The sequence below is a fragment of the Lepisma saccharinum genome, chromosome 3 (genome assembly GCF_977018435.1).
Source record: "Lepisma saccharinum chromosome 3, izLepSacc3.1, whole genome shotgun sequence".
Taxonomy (NCBI): domain Eukaryota; kingdom Metazoa; phylum Arthropoda; class Insecta; order Zygentoma; family Lepismatidae; genus Lepisma; species Lepisma saccharinum.
In genome coordinates this window covers 65,963,471-65,979,597 of record NC_139231.1, presented here as the reverse complement: position 1 = coordinate 65,979,597, position 16,127 = coordinate 65,963,471, and the positions used below count along the sequence as shown (strand labels likewise).

The 16,127-nt window shown below is 38.2% G+C and overlaps 1 protein-coding gene across 1 annotated transcript; it reads left to right on the top strand.

The window, feature by feature from the left end:
- The first annotated feature begins 1,136 nt into the window (after positions 1–1,136).
- Positions 1,137–8,730, top strand: LOC145985557 (uncharacterized). The gene is made up of 4 exons (XM_083119628.1): positions 1,137–1,384; positions 3,455–3,557; positions 5,011–5,153; positions 8,490–8,730. The coding sequence occupies exons 1-4, from the start codon at positions 1,137–1,139 to the stop codon at positions 8,728–8,730; spliced, it is 735 nt and encodes a 244-aa protein (XP_082975754.1).
- Positions 8,731–16,127: the final 7,397 nt, after the last annotated feature.

Genomic DNA, 16,127 nt, shown 5'->3' with positions numbered 1-16,127 from the left:
AAACAAACAATTCTCTCTGCTGTTTTCAATTCGCACAGTATGCAAGAACGAGATATGGAAATTTGATTTTTGTTCCACGGCCATCATTCTGATATGCAATTCATGGCCATTGGGCCGACTATTACTGAGATTGCAACATCCAATTATTTATTAATTGTGGCTGTTTCACAGATGATGGTACCATCATATTTGGCTGAGATATTTCGACATAAACAAGCTACAATCAACAAAAACGTCATATTTTTGCGACAGTTTTGCACGAAGCTACACACAATTGAATTCGACTAATGTAAGAAACACACGAAAAAACTACACTTTTACGATCATATTTGTCTGAATAGGGAACAGACAGACTTAAAATTGATTTGTTTTGTTTTTATCTAAACGCAGACACTTATAGCTTTCCAATGAGCTATAATTGACTTTTTTCCTCCCACGGAGTACAATTTTGCAAGCACGCAAACCGAGGGCTCAATATTTTTGTCACGGATCAGTAGGCGTCGTTAGTTTCTGATATATCGATGCGTCTTCTGATTTCCTTTGTTATTCCTCACGGTCAGAGAGAAGTGGAGATATAATTCATATTACGTTCAGCAATTCTATGCTCAGGAAAAGTCACATAAGTCACAAAGTGCGACTATCTGTTGCTTTCAACTAAGTTACACTGAATCAATTGCAGAAAATATTATAACTTTATATTGGGCGTTCTAAACAGTCATGCTGAAACTTGTATATCATGTCTGTAATGTTTGCTATTAAATTAAAAATACGAAATACTAGCTTAACATGGCAATTGTACATGGGAATTTAGTATTAATTGTTAACAATTGTTGTTTTCACCTTCCATATCTTCGAGACAATTAGCATGCCGAAAGACCTGTAAATTACCATCTTCATGGGAATTAATATTCTCCTTTGGTTGTCCACTTGTCTGTTGGAATGAACAATAAACCGATACGGTACGTGTTGACTGCTCAGAAAATGCTACCACAAGACATTCAAGGCGCTGTAACGGAGCTATTGTACATAACTGTTCATTCCCAAACTGAACTAACCTCGTTTGTCAGTTGGTTTAAGAATGTGTAACTAATTAAATATCTGGTTTCCAGTTGCTCGTGATTTGCTAAAGAATATCCATGCATCATATCGCTCATCACGTATTTCCTTCTAGATTGTTTTGGTCCGTCGCTTTTGTCGTAAGCGCCTTGCTATGCTCCTGTCTCATTGCAAACGCTTTGGAGAAGTGGAGGAATTCCCCAGTCATAATAAGCTTCTCCTCAACACCAAGCAGCATTTCAGACATTCCGCTCCCGGGAGTCACCATATGCAACCAAGACAAGCTGAGGAATGACTTCAAGGTTCCATCCATACTTGACTGGACCAGGTAAGCTCATAATCTTACTGTTTTTTTTTTGTTTTTTTTTAACCTTTTTGCGGTTAGGAATGCCGCGTTTCACCAATTGGAACATTTGTTCAGATTTTAAATTAATTACAAGAATTTCAGCCATAAACACTAGGTTCACGAAATACTGTTCCGGTATAATATATACTAGCTGATTGCCCGGCGTTGCCCGGGTATTTATTTATACCAATCTTCTATTAGACAGGAAAATAATGAATTCTAACTATACTGTAAAATGAACTTGGAGTTGAACGGCATTGGGATTGTCACTATTCATCGTAGCGACCCCGTAAACTACGGATTCCACAGTAATATCGGTCGTTTTCGATTATTTTTGCATATGACCCCATCCCACCCCAACCCCTAGGGGTGCCAGGGGTGTCTTGGAGTTGAACGGCATTGGGAGTGTCGCTATTCATCTAACGACCCCGAAAACTATGGATTCAACACTGATAGCCTATCGGTCGTTTTAGATTATTTTTACATGTCACCCCCTTCCCACCCCCAACCCTAGGGGTGCCAGGGGTGCCTTGCTCCCACAGTATTTCTTTGGATATTGCAAGTGATACGTGTTCCAAGTTTGGTTGAAATCTCTCCAGGCCTTCGAGAGTCATGCTGGAACAAACACACACACACATCCATTTTTATATATTAGATAGATTTCCAAAGTTAAGTTTGGTTTGGTTTGAGTTGGTGTTTTAAGTCCACTTTATGCACAGTAAGGCTAATCGGGACTGGTCCTACAGTTTAAAGTGGGATCCGAACCACTTGTGCCTCCACCGGGTATCGAACCCGGGACCCCTCGATTACAAGGCAATGACGCTACCACTGCGCCATGGGGGAGGCCCAAAGTTAAGTAAGGATTAAGTTGCAACATGTGTATTCTCCTGGTACACACATATGTCAGTTCATGCACCATCTAGATTTTGAAACAGATTTGAGTTTCTGTAACTGAAATGCTGCTGCATTCCTTTCAAGAACTGGTGTTCAAATTTCCTGAGGAAGAGGAGAGCAAACAATTGCACGAATGTAGTGAACAAATTCTGGCAAATTTTACCCTTTGATTATAACATATCTTCAAAATGCACTACATCACTGACACGTGGACTTCTTCCACAGCACCCCGAGATAAACAAAGCCTAGAAATGAAGTTTACAGAAATGCAACAAACGCCTTCTCTCGAATAGTCGAAGCCATTGAGCCGACCTCGTGGCTGAGTGGTTAACACATCACGCTACGATACCAGGGGTCCCGGATTCGAATCCCGCAATGGACATGGATGTTTCTGAGTATTCAATCATCAATTTCATCATATAATCACTCATCCTCATCTTCGCAAATTAGCCAAAAGTGGCGCAAAAAAGCGTAGTAAAATAAAGCAAATCAATCAATCGAAGTCATTGAGGATCGTATAGCTGCTCTTTATCGCTTCCCACACAACACCAACGATGTGTAGTGTTGTCAACTTTGATATACAAGTCCTTATCAGGGCGGATAGAAGCCTAGTATTTGCAGTAGTGACACCAGTAGTAAGTATAACGCGATAGAACTGAAAATATTCCAAAATCCAGGTATGCTACAGTCCAATACTAGATTCGAAGTCAGCAGCATGAAATCTATTTTGTGCCACCGGAAATTATTCAAACCTTAATTTAGACGTTCATTGATTGATTTGGTGTTTTAAGTCCACTTTATACACAGTAAGGTTAATCGGGACTGGACCTACAGTTTAAAGTGGGATCCGAACCACTTGTGCCTCCACGGGGTATCGAACCCGGGACCCCTTGATTACAAGGCGACGACGCTACCACTGCGTCATTGAGGAGGCCCTTTTTAGACGTTCAGAATTAATAATTACTGAGAGAGTGCATGTTAGTTATAACAGTGTTACAAGCTATGCGTTACAATCATCACCTTGTGATGAGTTAAGTGTTAAGACTTTGTGTTAAGAAATTGACATAAAGAATATACTATTATGTTTCCAGGAGTACGAGTACTAGCAAATTGTGGAAAGAGTACATCCTGGTAACAGTTTTAAATTATGTCTTGCAGGTATAATGTGGAAATGAGTTACCTAGGTTTAACTTGTCCAACTGCTTACTCCCCATACTTTGAAAAGGTGAACGAGGAAGACTTCTATGAATTCATGAGGAGGGTGAGTTGCAAACTGATTCACATACGCTATGATTACCAGAAAATGCATTAGTTGGGTAGGTAAGCTGAAAAAGTTTCACTTATGGCAACCAAGGTTTCTCCTTTCGTCTCCAGTTAGTTCAAGGCATATTTAAAAGAGCACAACCCACCAAGAACATACAATTTAATGGCCTTGTGTCTGCTACCACATTGGCTTCAAACATAGTGGCCAGTAAATTACACCTAAAGTCTAAAAATATTATGATAAAATTATTGCTACATGTATTAGACGTCCAGACTGAATCAAAGAAAATCAAATAGTATGTAATCCTCAGTGCTCGTTAAGTTACTTTTAAGTTACTGTGAATTGTTTATATGACATAACAACATTAAAAATAAACATTGATGACATTTTATATTCGATTGTTTTGCCTCCATGCAAAAACAGACCATTTAATCGAGATAATTAAGGACTAAAAGTGGTAAACGTTGTAAGTGCCAAAAGCGAAAGTGTTGGGAAATCGCATCGTTCAGCACATCAGCCCGTACGAACGTTCACACTAGTGCCTTTTTACACGCCCTTTGAACTACTTAGAGGGCTGGCTACCAGCCACTTTTCACGTTTACCACATTACCAAGCATGGCACATTTCACAGTTTAACGTGGAAAACGGTGTTTGAATTCTTGTGCCACTTACAGCGTTTACCAATTTTAGTCTTCAATTTGCCAGGTTCAAGATTTTGCTAAACGTCATCGCTGGAACTTTCCCAATTTATGAGAAGGAAGTGAATTTTGCAGTTATTCCAAATTGCACTTCTTGATTTACGTACTTACTTACTCTCTAGCACCCGAAGGTTTATGGCTGCAGCAACACAAGCCTTCTATCTGCCCCATATCCTGCGCAAGATCAATCTAATCTTTTCCATCCTTACCGATTTCCTTTAGGTCTATGTCAACGTTATCCCTCCAACTTCGTCTTGGCCTTCCTGCAGGTCTCTTTCCATCAGGTTTCTCAACAGGAATCCTTTAGACTCTTCTTTCCTCTCCCATTCGTGCTACATGGCCTGCCCATCTAAGTCTTCTTAATTTAATTATTCTAATAATATCGAAACATGAATACATATTATGCAGTTCTGAATTATGTAACCTTCTCCACTCACCTGTCTCCTCATCCCTTTTAGGTCCAGATATTTTTCTAAGGATTTTATTTTAAATTACGGTACTCTTTAAAATATTGATACACCTGCCTACTTTATTGAATACAAAAGTACAGTACAGAGCAGTAAAAACTGAAAATACAAAGACATTTTTTAGGAAATTTCACACATTTCCACCTTACATTTTCATGGACTGGAGAAACCTTTTGCTAATGTTTAGTGCCACGAATTTAAAGAAAAAAAATTGAACAGAATGTTATTGACGAAATAATTGTACATTAGAATGCATCTAAGCTTACATTACGTCTGTCTTTGCAGGCTACAACCAACGATACTTATGCGTTTCCTTACGTTTCTCTGGGTGGACAAAGGAATGTCAGCGTGAGGCCGCTGCTAAAATTTGATGGCCGTTGTTCCACTATCAACACGCTGCCCCTCGTAGATGTTTACACCGAAGGAACGTACGTTCATTCGCTATTATTCTCTTCTTTCTTCCAATGTCGGTTATTTTACGACGTTTTTCTCTCTCTTGGGTTAATAGCTGCGATGATGTACACAATGATACATCCAGTAATGAATCCAGGGTGTGGTCCAAGCGGTATTCCTCCCCCCGGAAATTAAGAAATCCACCCTCGAAAATTTCAGTAACCTGGCAGAGCGTTGGAAAACGTTAACTTTCGTTTTCTTTCATGCACGTTAAGGTAGAACGTACTTTTTCTGTGTTTTACGTAGTTTAATAAGCACTGATTCAGTCCTCTTCATATTAAAAGTCAAAATAATGAACAAATTTAAATTATTGTCCATTTTGAAAACTGCTGAATTAAGAAGTACGGAGGATCAGGATACACTTCAAGCTTGTGTGAAGGTGCCATCTACTGAGGGGGACAAGGAACCTACAGAAAGTTAATTTGATGGTGCAATCCACAGATATGCTGTAGAATTCCTACAGGCCTTAGTTTGCTGCAAATGTAAATTATTGCACGCTATATTATTGTTTCATTGATTCTCATATTCTCATTCTTAAAATGATAGTTGATTATACCTAATTACACTTAATTTAATTTAATTACATATCAGATGCAAGGGAAAATTATAAAATATTAGTATTCTTTTATTGGTTTTATAATTTGATGCCTATGAGAATCCCCCTTGAAGTTTGATGGCACCTCCCCCCCCCCCCTCCTTTGGAGAAAAATGGCTGGATTCAACACTGGATACATCCATGACTTAACCAGGATTCGAACCTGCGAAAGCTGACTGTCGTAGCACGTTAGCTGGGTACATTTATAAGATATTTGTTTCTTATGCATTTTGACAACTAAGTTAGTAAATCAGGAAAAGAAGGGGAGAATAGTTTATGAACGAAATTCCACTTAATTTACTTAAATTTGCATTTGACGTGTGATATTTCAGCTAAATTCATTTTAAAAGTTTTCTTGTCTCGTTCGACTGAGGGACTTAATATCCTGGCCTCCTGTTAATTTCTGGTATATTTTCAGTTGCTGTAAAGTTGTTGGAAGTTAAGAATACTTGAAATAAGCAACAAGATCTAATGTCCCCAACACAAAACTCATCCCTCTACGTTATCGAATTGGCATAGTACGTAACCTACAGATGAACGCCGGAAATTGACTCGTATATTTCTAAAAAAAAAAATACTGAGTATTAGCACATGAATTATAGGAAGTAGCTTTGATGTGACTTTTTCAATAAACGTGGATAACTAACTGCATCTTCTTAGAGTAGTAATTTAGTTTCTTCTTCGCATTCTGTAGATCAGCAATAGAATCGCTTCAGTAACTATTCTTATGATTATGATCATATGATTATAAATAATTATTTGTATTTTGCATATTTTAGTGCAGATTCGTTTAGTTCTTATTGCATATTATCATGCATGTTTTTCTAATTTTTAGTGTATATGAATCCTATGTGAACTTAGACAGCAGTTTATACAAAAGAAGAAAAGAGACAGACACATAACTTAATAACACAGACACAGATAGTTAGTTAAGAATACATCAGAAATTAGCTTAAGCACGAAAATAGTATCATTTTTAACGAGGGAGTTTTTTTGAGTTTGAGATTTTGTTTCAAGTCCACTTTATGCACAGTAAGGCTAATCGGGACTGGGCCTACAGTTTAATGTGGTATCAGAAACCCTGTGTGTCTCCACCGAGTACTGAACCTGGGATCCCTTGATAACAATACGACTACGCGTGAAACAATATGTGATAATCAATAATTATTAGGAAATTGTCTTGACTTATATATACAACTAGGACATCCTCACATTGTATGGACAGGAGATTACTCTCATGGAATTGCATTAAGACAAGATGTCCAGTCACACAGCCAAAAACATCGCTGGCATTCTACAGACGGATGGTAGCGAAGACGCTTTGAAGAGTCTCGATGCCAGTCGAATGGACTAATTGGACTTCTGAAATGCCGCATTTCTTCACGTAAGGTACGTACAGTCACCGGCAATAAAAATAGGGCACCTATATCCTGAAATACTATCTTCCCTGCAATGCATTATGTGTTACCTAACACTACGGCGATGGGCAAAATGCAATAGCATTGGCAAGTACTGCTATATCTGTAGAGTTAGGCAACATACACATAATGCACTGCAGGAAAGCCAGTATTTCAGGATATATGTGCCCTATTTTTATTGCCGGTGACTGTACATGCAGTAACCGGTTTATGGAAAGCTTGCCAACAGGTGTGGGATAAGACAACCAATAAAAAAAATATCCCTTTTTATCTCAATACTCTCACTGAGGGCCTTCCACCATTATTAGGATTTCTACCAAAATGAATGGTTATTATCCAAGTAAACAACTTTAAACAATTGATAATAACTACTATTTTAATTGGAATATCACTATTAACCTTGTATTATTATTTACGAACCTCACTAACAGCAATATTAATAAATTACAAAACCAATATATGAATTATTAATAATAAACCACTAAATCTAAAGAAGAAATGCTATCAGTAATTTCAATTTTCATATCAATTTCCGGAATTATTCTAGTCCAGCCAACTTATATATTCTTTTAAGGTTTTAAGTTAATTTTAAACTAATAACCTTTAAAGTCATAATTAAAAGGCATTCTTTTAGGCTTTAATACCATTGTATTACCTTGAAATTGCAGTCCAAAATTATATATATATATTAACTATAAAGCCAAAATTAATGAGAAAGTTAAAACTCATAAATAAATTTACAGTTTACTACCTATTATTCAGTCATCCCATTCTTGCAACGATGATTATTTTGTACTAACCAGAAATACATTGGTATAATATATATTTAATTTTCGGAGTATGATCAGGGATTGTTGGAACATCATTAAGTATTCTAATTCGTATAGAATTCGGATAACCAGGAAGCCTAATTAAGGATGGCCTCCCCGATGGCGCAGTGGTAGCGTCGTCGCCTTGTAATCAAGGGGTCCCGGGTTCGATTCCCGGTGGAGGCACATAGTGGTTCGGATCCCACTATAACTGTAGGTCCAGTCCCGATTAGCCTTACTGTGCATAAAGTTGACATAAAACAACAAATCAATCCAATCCAATCCTAATTAAAGATGATGGAAACTGCGATGTCGGGCAATAGTCAAGAGTGCTGTCCTTCACATCGAACACAAACCGGTAATGAAAGACAGGACTGTCATAGGTGAGCGAACACATTAAATCGTCCAGATGGGAGCGAATCAACCTCTGTATTTGGCGACATTTATAGTATGGTATTCGATATTTTCCATCTATCCATTCTTTTGCAGACTTTTCTTCCCGCAAGAACCGGATGCCAACAGAACGAACAATTGGTCTCCCGAAGACGGCTACACTCCCGGCGATGACGTCACCCAGTCTTTTCCTCTCAGGGTCTTGGATGGCGGACCTTCAAACGGCCTGGTTGTGATAATCCGATGTGATGAAATGTTGGGACTTTCGTGCGACAATCTTTTTCAGGAATATGTCAAGGTAGAAATACTTATAAATATTGACTTTCATATTGGTTGATGGTTGTCACAAATTTGCGAGTGGGTTAGTTGGGTTGTAGAATTTGTAAAATAGTTACTTGAGATGAGTAATGTTGTTTGAGGGCAATAATCAACAGAAGTAACGCAATGTGACGGATTTGTCCGTCCCTTTTTCCGCATGTTTTCTATCCGTCCTTCCGTCGGTCAACTATGAGTATCTCAAACACTACAAGAGCTACAAAAATAACATTGGCTTATTATTACTAGTTCAATAATGAAGGCGTTTCCTTATTGTCAATGCAAATTAAACTTCATATCGAACTTGAAACCAATTTTAAATTACCGTATTTGCCGTTGTGTAAGACGAATTTTCTTCCTTTAAAAATTAGTCTGAAAAACAAGGTGAGTTTTAACGCCGATACTCAGTTTTTATTACCTCCATTTCTAGAAATTTTCTCTGTTCAGAGTTGGACGATTTCTTTCTTGCTTCATTGCAGTGTGTGACAGCATTCCAGTGACGTATACTCTGTTCCGGGCATCTCTGGAGCAAGCGAACGAAAACAAGTTTCCGCGCAAGTGACTCGAGATGGCTCGACCAATGAACACGTGAGAGGGAACGGGATTGCGTGGGTGGGAAGCGACTGCAGCAGCTTGTACTGATTCGCTCCACCCACTACTATTCGTCCCTTCTCTGCCGCTACGCGCGACCTTGCTCCAGAGATTCCTGAGATAGAGTATAGGGTGTATACGCAGGGATGCGCATGCGTTGTTAGTTATTTGGGGTTATTTGCCTGATTAGGTAAGTAATTTGTCGAAAGTACGTATACCTTATTTGAAATAAAAGTAAAGGTAAAGTGCTCCCCTGTGCTTAGCACCACGCCATGAAGGCGTATAGAGGGTGTGGGGGTAACGTCCCACACTTTCTTGATCCGGTCGTGAGTGGGGATGATGTGATCAGCATCACGCCCCTGACCGCCTTTACCCCCCCAGGGTTTCCCCCAGGTACCCATGTTATTCGACGCTGGGTGGGCGCCGGGGCCGCTTCCATCGTTAGAAAAGTTCCCGGATTTGAACCGGCCGGGGATCGAACCCGGGACCTTTAGCATGGTAGTCAGACGCGTTACCGACTGAGCCACCGCGGCCAATCCTTATTTGAAATACTGTAAATGAATTATAATATTCTGCAATAAAGATTTTTCCTCATAAATGTGTATATGCCGACAAATACGGTGTATGTTGACTGGGTATATTACAAAATAAAGCATTAGAGAGAAGAAATCTTATGCAAAATAACTTATATTTTCTTTCTTGCCATCAGGTCATAATCCATAGTCCAAACGATTCCCCAATTCCAATTGAGAGCTATTACTACGCATCTCACGACACTTTCACGGACATAAGCATAACTCCAAATGTGATTAGAACCAGCAGGAGGTTAGCTGACGTCTCTCCGCAGAAAAGAGGCTGTTATTTTCAAAACGAGAGAAAGTTGAAATTTTTCAAGATGTACACCCAAAATAACTGCAGAACTGAATGTTTCGCCAACTTAATCCTTCTTACTTGTAATTGCTCCTACTTCTTCCAACCCAGTAAGTAAGTAAGTAAGTATGTGTAAGTGTGTGTGTGTGTGTGTGTGTGTGTATAGTTCTATACGTGTTAGCAGTGAACTATTTTATGTGTTGGTAATATTTCATTTAAGTCGTTATCTAGCCTAATGTAGACGCATGATACTAAGTTATTTTTCGAAAGCTTCCAGAAACTTCTTATAATGTTTATTTTTGTTTTGTTCTTCCAACTCAGTAGTTTCGTAATGAGGTTATTAAAAATTTTGCAATTTGATTCTTCAGAAGTATAGAAATGGTTTCCTCACACTAACATTATGACAATTAAACCACAATTAAAAGGTTTAAGTAAATGTTTAAAATTCACTACTTGGATCAGAAATCAAGTTTTTTTGTTTGTTTACAGGAATGAAAGATGCCCCAATTTGCGGTCCAGGAATGAAAACACCTTTAATGTATGTGGATAGTAAGTTTGAGCTCAGTTTATAGCACAACGAAATATCTATCAACAGCAAGTTTATTGCCATACAATTATCCATATTTCTCAGTTCATCCGACAATTTATAGCAAATTAAATACCAAATTACCAGGAAATGTACAAAAGCAATGAAGAGAACAATTTCAACAGGGGGTGTAAGGGGTGAACTTCCAAGTAGTTCACCCAATTATCAACCTCACTTCCACGTAGTACACCCTGGACTGCATTTTGCAGACGAACGAGGCTCTGGCGACTGGCCCTATGGCCAGTATAATTCTGTGTGTTGTCCTGTGCCTTGTCTTTATGTGTGCTGAGTGCCTCTTTACATCCTCAGCATTTAACCAAAATCAGAATATTTTAATATTTTAGTTACAACACGACATTACAGTCATGTTTATTTTAGTTCCGTTAACCTAAGTCATAATATTTTAGTCTTCTAACGTTACAGTTATCTTATTAGTTACAGTTTAGTTTAGGTAAGGGGCTGGACGCCTATAAAGTGACGAGTGCAAAATAGCCTAAGTGCTGACGCACCCAAAATTTTAAATTCAAATTCAAATTCAAAACAATTCCAACAGTGATTTGTGCACTCAAACAATATAACCATCACAAATTTTGCGACAACTATTCATCTTTGTTTAAAAATAACTCCCACACAGCAGCAAGAAATTAAAGGAAAGAAATTTGTTTAAATATAGTTTCCTTTCAGCCGCTGCTGCAGTTGAAGACATATATGGACCTAAATACTGCAATTGTCTGCCGAGTTGTTTTGATGTCAGCTACGAAGTAGAAACTCTCGTATCACCAATGAATCCATCTACAGTCAACCAACGCTACAACATTCCACGTTTTTCTCCAAGGTATTGTATGTAGCTTTGTAGTATATTAATAATATGCATAGATTAAGATTGACTGCGTCTTCTGTAGATCCCAATCATTATAAACAAGAACCTAGGTGGAGAGAGCATAAACTCATAATAATTCCGATTGTACGCCCAACTGCAAAATAAATAGTTTGAGAATTGACCATAACCACTTTCATTCAGTCTGTTTTACTCGATAATGGATTGAAATAAGAATGTTAATAAACAGAGGGGATATGCTTTGAATATACAGAATACCATTTCTTAAAGAAACAGAGGATGAAGAATAAAATAAATAAAAACAGCGACAATTTGACTACTATTATCTTTGCCATTCGCTGTACAATGCAATTGATTGAATACATGGGTAGGTCAGCACTAGAAGCTATTTGTAAACTTTACATCATTCAGGGAATATCCCTTATCGAAAACCAAACAAAACATGTCGTTAGTAACCAGAAAAGAAAACTTATCGAAAACTAAGGAAAACATCTTGTCGGAAACCATGGAAAACCTCTTATAGAAAACCAGTCGTCCAACTCATCACCAGGTGTCAAATATTTACCCCTTATTTTACGCAGAGGACGACAATGACATGATACACATCGATGCGTGTACTGTAAAAGTACATTCTACAGTTGACCATTTGAACACAATGGACATAAGGAATATTATGCATCGATATAATACGATATCCATTAAATATTTACATTTCACCATTACTTCTTTATGAAGATATATTGAAATTTCTTCCCTTGTGAGTCTAGGCTAAAGATCTTTTAAGTAGGATTATGCTTTAATATGGGAAATTTTGGTACTAAGAAGGAAATTTTAATACACTCCTCACAAAACGTTTGGAATATTGTTATATTAATCAATAGGTGATAGGCAGAGTGGCATGTGCTGGTGAGAAGATGAGAACGTCCACCAGACATATAGCATGTGTTGTTACATTCCAAGGCAGTGTCGAACACCTATTGTCTAACGTAACAATAAGTTAAAACCTTTTTGTTTTGTGAGGAGTGTATTTTACGTAATTATAAAAATAGTGCACATGATGAAAACCGTCATGAGAACACGAATTTATCCAATATGTAAATATTTGTATCCAAAAATCAATAAACGTTACTAGAATGACTTATCGTTCTTAATTTATTTTAGTGAAAAGTACATCGGAATGAGGATTTTCTTCAAAGAAAGAGAGTTTTTCAGCATTGAACGAGGGGAGCTCTACAGCACAACAGACTTTATAGGTAGGTATGTGTTTTTATGTTGGGGATTATATTCAATATGTCCTAAGGACGGTGTCGTGTCGTTTGCGCCGAGTCATTTGCGCCCAGGCTTCTTATCGGTTCATTTGCGCCGCGACATATGTCAAGACCTTCCTTGGTGGGTTTTCCCACAATCGGGAGTGTCATTACCGCCGCGCGCACGTGTGTTTATGGGAACATGGTGCATAGTGCATGAAATCAAACAAACAAACAAATAAACAAACGTGTGTTTATGACGTTGCACAGCTGTGTTTACACTGAAATGTTAAACCTATCCAGAGAGTCAAATATGACTTTTCTTTGCTTATTTCAAAAGACGTTACACAGGATTACTTGTATCAATTTTATTCCACAACACAAAATACATAAATCAGCCTATTAACTATTAATCATTTATACACTACATAAAATCGTTAAAAAAAACATTGTAAGTACAGTATTGTTAAAATATTGCAAGCATTCTAGAAGTACGCTTTGGAAGCAACATAAATATGCCAGTCTATTACACTTAATTATTATACACTACATAAAATCGTCAAAAATATTATAAATACAGTGTTATTTTTTGCAAACATTACATAAGTAATACACATTTTGATGTGCATTCTAACAGCTTCGTCCTTCTTGTACATGTCAACAAGCCCTAGTCGTTGAACGTTTCTCCAAATTGCTTGTTTAAAGTGGAAATTGCATCCAGAAATGTGTGACAGTGGGAACACGTTTCTTAACACCTTAAGTACTGCACTTTCAAAGTCTAGCTTGATCACTTTCGGATTAATCTCAGGGCAGTAGTTCTTAATGAACGAAAAGAATCCTTGATAAGTTCTTTCGGTTTTGTCTGGAAGTAAAGCATAAACTACTGGTGCTACGTTAGTAGCAGTATTTGTACTACCGATGTCGATATGCAGGGTATAAAGTTGATAAAACTGTTTGGAGCAGACGCTAAAAGTGCCATCTAAAAATACGGTTTCTGAAGTTGCCAAAACATCTTTGGATCTGACACTAGCAAAAACTAACAACCGCTTTCCATTTTCCGTGTCGTCAAGGTGAAGAAATGGAGAACCGTCATTAAAATACTTCAAAGATTCTGGTAAAGTGAGATGATCTGCATCTGGTGCATCTTGTTGAACACCTAAAATCGATCTTCTTATTCTGTTCAAGGTACACTTCTGCCTGTCGTAAACAGGAACGTTTCTGTAGTGTATAAATGAATAATAGTTAATAGGCTGATTTATGTATTTTGTGTTGTGGAATAAAATTGATACAAGTAATCCTGTGTAACGTCTTTTGAAATAAGCAAAGAAAAGTCATATTTGACTCTCTGGATAGGTTTAACATTTCAGTGTAAACACAGCTGTGCAACGTCATAAACACGTTTGTTTGTTTGTTTGTTTGTTTGATTTCATGCACTATGCACCATGTTCCCATAAACACACGTGCGCGCGGCGGTAATGACACTCCCGATTGTGGGAAAACCCACCAAGGAAGGTCTTGACATATGTCGCGGCGCAAATGAACCGATAAGAAGCCTGGGCGCAAATGACTCGGCACAAACGACACGGACTCCTAAGGACATCGGGAACTATACCCGTGTGCTTCCTGATGGAAGGATTATTCCTTATATTTATTTTTTGATTGATTTGCTTTATTTTCCTTAGCTTTTCTGCCACTTTTGGCTAATTTACGAAAAGATGGGGATGAGTGATGATATGATTAAATTGATGAATGAACAGTCACAAACATCCATCCATGCCCAGGCCGAGATTCGAACCCGAGACCCTGGCGTCGCAGAGCGATTCGCTAACCACTCCGCCACGGAGGCAGGCGATTATCCCTTATAATAATAGCCGATAGATTTTGGTAAGTTTCCTGCCTAACGCGGAAGGAATGCATATGGGTCAATAGCAAAGTAAGGGCAATAAATTATTACTAGGGTAGTATTTTATGATGGATGTGGTGGAATTCCTCCTTGGTTGGAAATTTTGGTTCTTGGAGATGGAGAGTTACATAGGTAATTGATATTCGTAATGTTCTAAGAATATTTACTACAACTCTTGTCCAGTCTCACGGCGGACGGTCTTCATGCTGTCAAGGGAAGTGGGGAACGGGGAAGATACGAATTCAGCACGATAAGAAGCGCAGCAGCCTGTAAGTCGAGGTGCGAGTAGTACTTCTTCCCGACACGGTCGTAACTCTCGGCACCAATGCTGCTGTTTTGTTGGTTTGCTGCGTATTCCCCGCTCCCCAATTCACTTGCCAGCATGAGAGCCGCCTGCCGTAAGAGTAGTCAAGACCAATAGGATTTCCTCATTTGCAAAAATTTTCAAAACCAACATTGTCTCGAACAACGATCTTTGAACAAATTTAACACGTAAAAAGAATATGTCTTTCTATTATTTAATTCAACTAATCACAGCGTCAATTGTAACATCTTTGTCCTGTAAATGTGTCTTTCAAATCTTTTAGAAAATTTCTAGATCAGAAGAATAAGGTAGATCAGTGGTCCCCAACGTGTGCGCCGTGGCTGGCTTACAGGGGCGCCGTGAAATGTTCCAATATTTTCACTGATATGACACTTACTTGTTAGTCTACACTTGGTTTTAGTACTTTTTACATAAAAAATGTTTCTGAATTTATTTATGTGTTTATTTTTTAACTTAAGGCAGGAACCTAACCAACACTGACTGATCGTTGCAAGTGTTAGATAGGTCTACGTTCTTACTTGGGCGCGGATGAAAAAATCTTGATACACTAAGGGCGCAGTGAAACGAAAATATTTGGGAACCCCTCAGGTAGATGATCAAGCACTGAATTGACAGGCTGGTCAATTTTCTGTAATTTGAGAAAGTTGTCTATCAGAAAGAAGAATGCCTTTCTCCAGTTACCCATACCATAGCACTCTGACGACAATGTGATACACACACACATGCACAGAGAAAGAGAGAGAGAGAGAGAGAAAGAGAGAGAGAGAGAAAGAGAGAGAGAGAGAGAGAGAGACACACTACTTACTCTAGGCTCGAAAAATGTGAATATGAAAGCAGTTGCCTTATCACATGTTCAAGGAATGCGTATTTCTACTCATCCTTTCATAGCTGGAAACTTTCCAGATTTTAATAATATGCTTGGGGAGTGCGGGATCCCGAAAAGTCGGGAAGAAAATTTCCTGTACCGATCCCGACTTCAGTAAATGACTTCCCGACTTTTCGGGATCCGGAGCAGTCTGGAAATACCGAATGGCCATTTTAAAAAGTCGTTAATTCTCG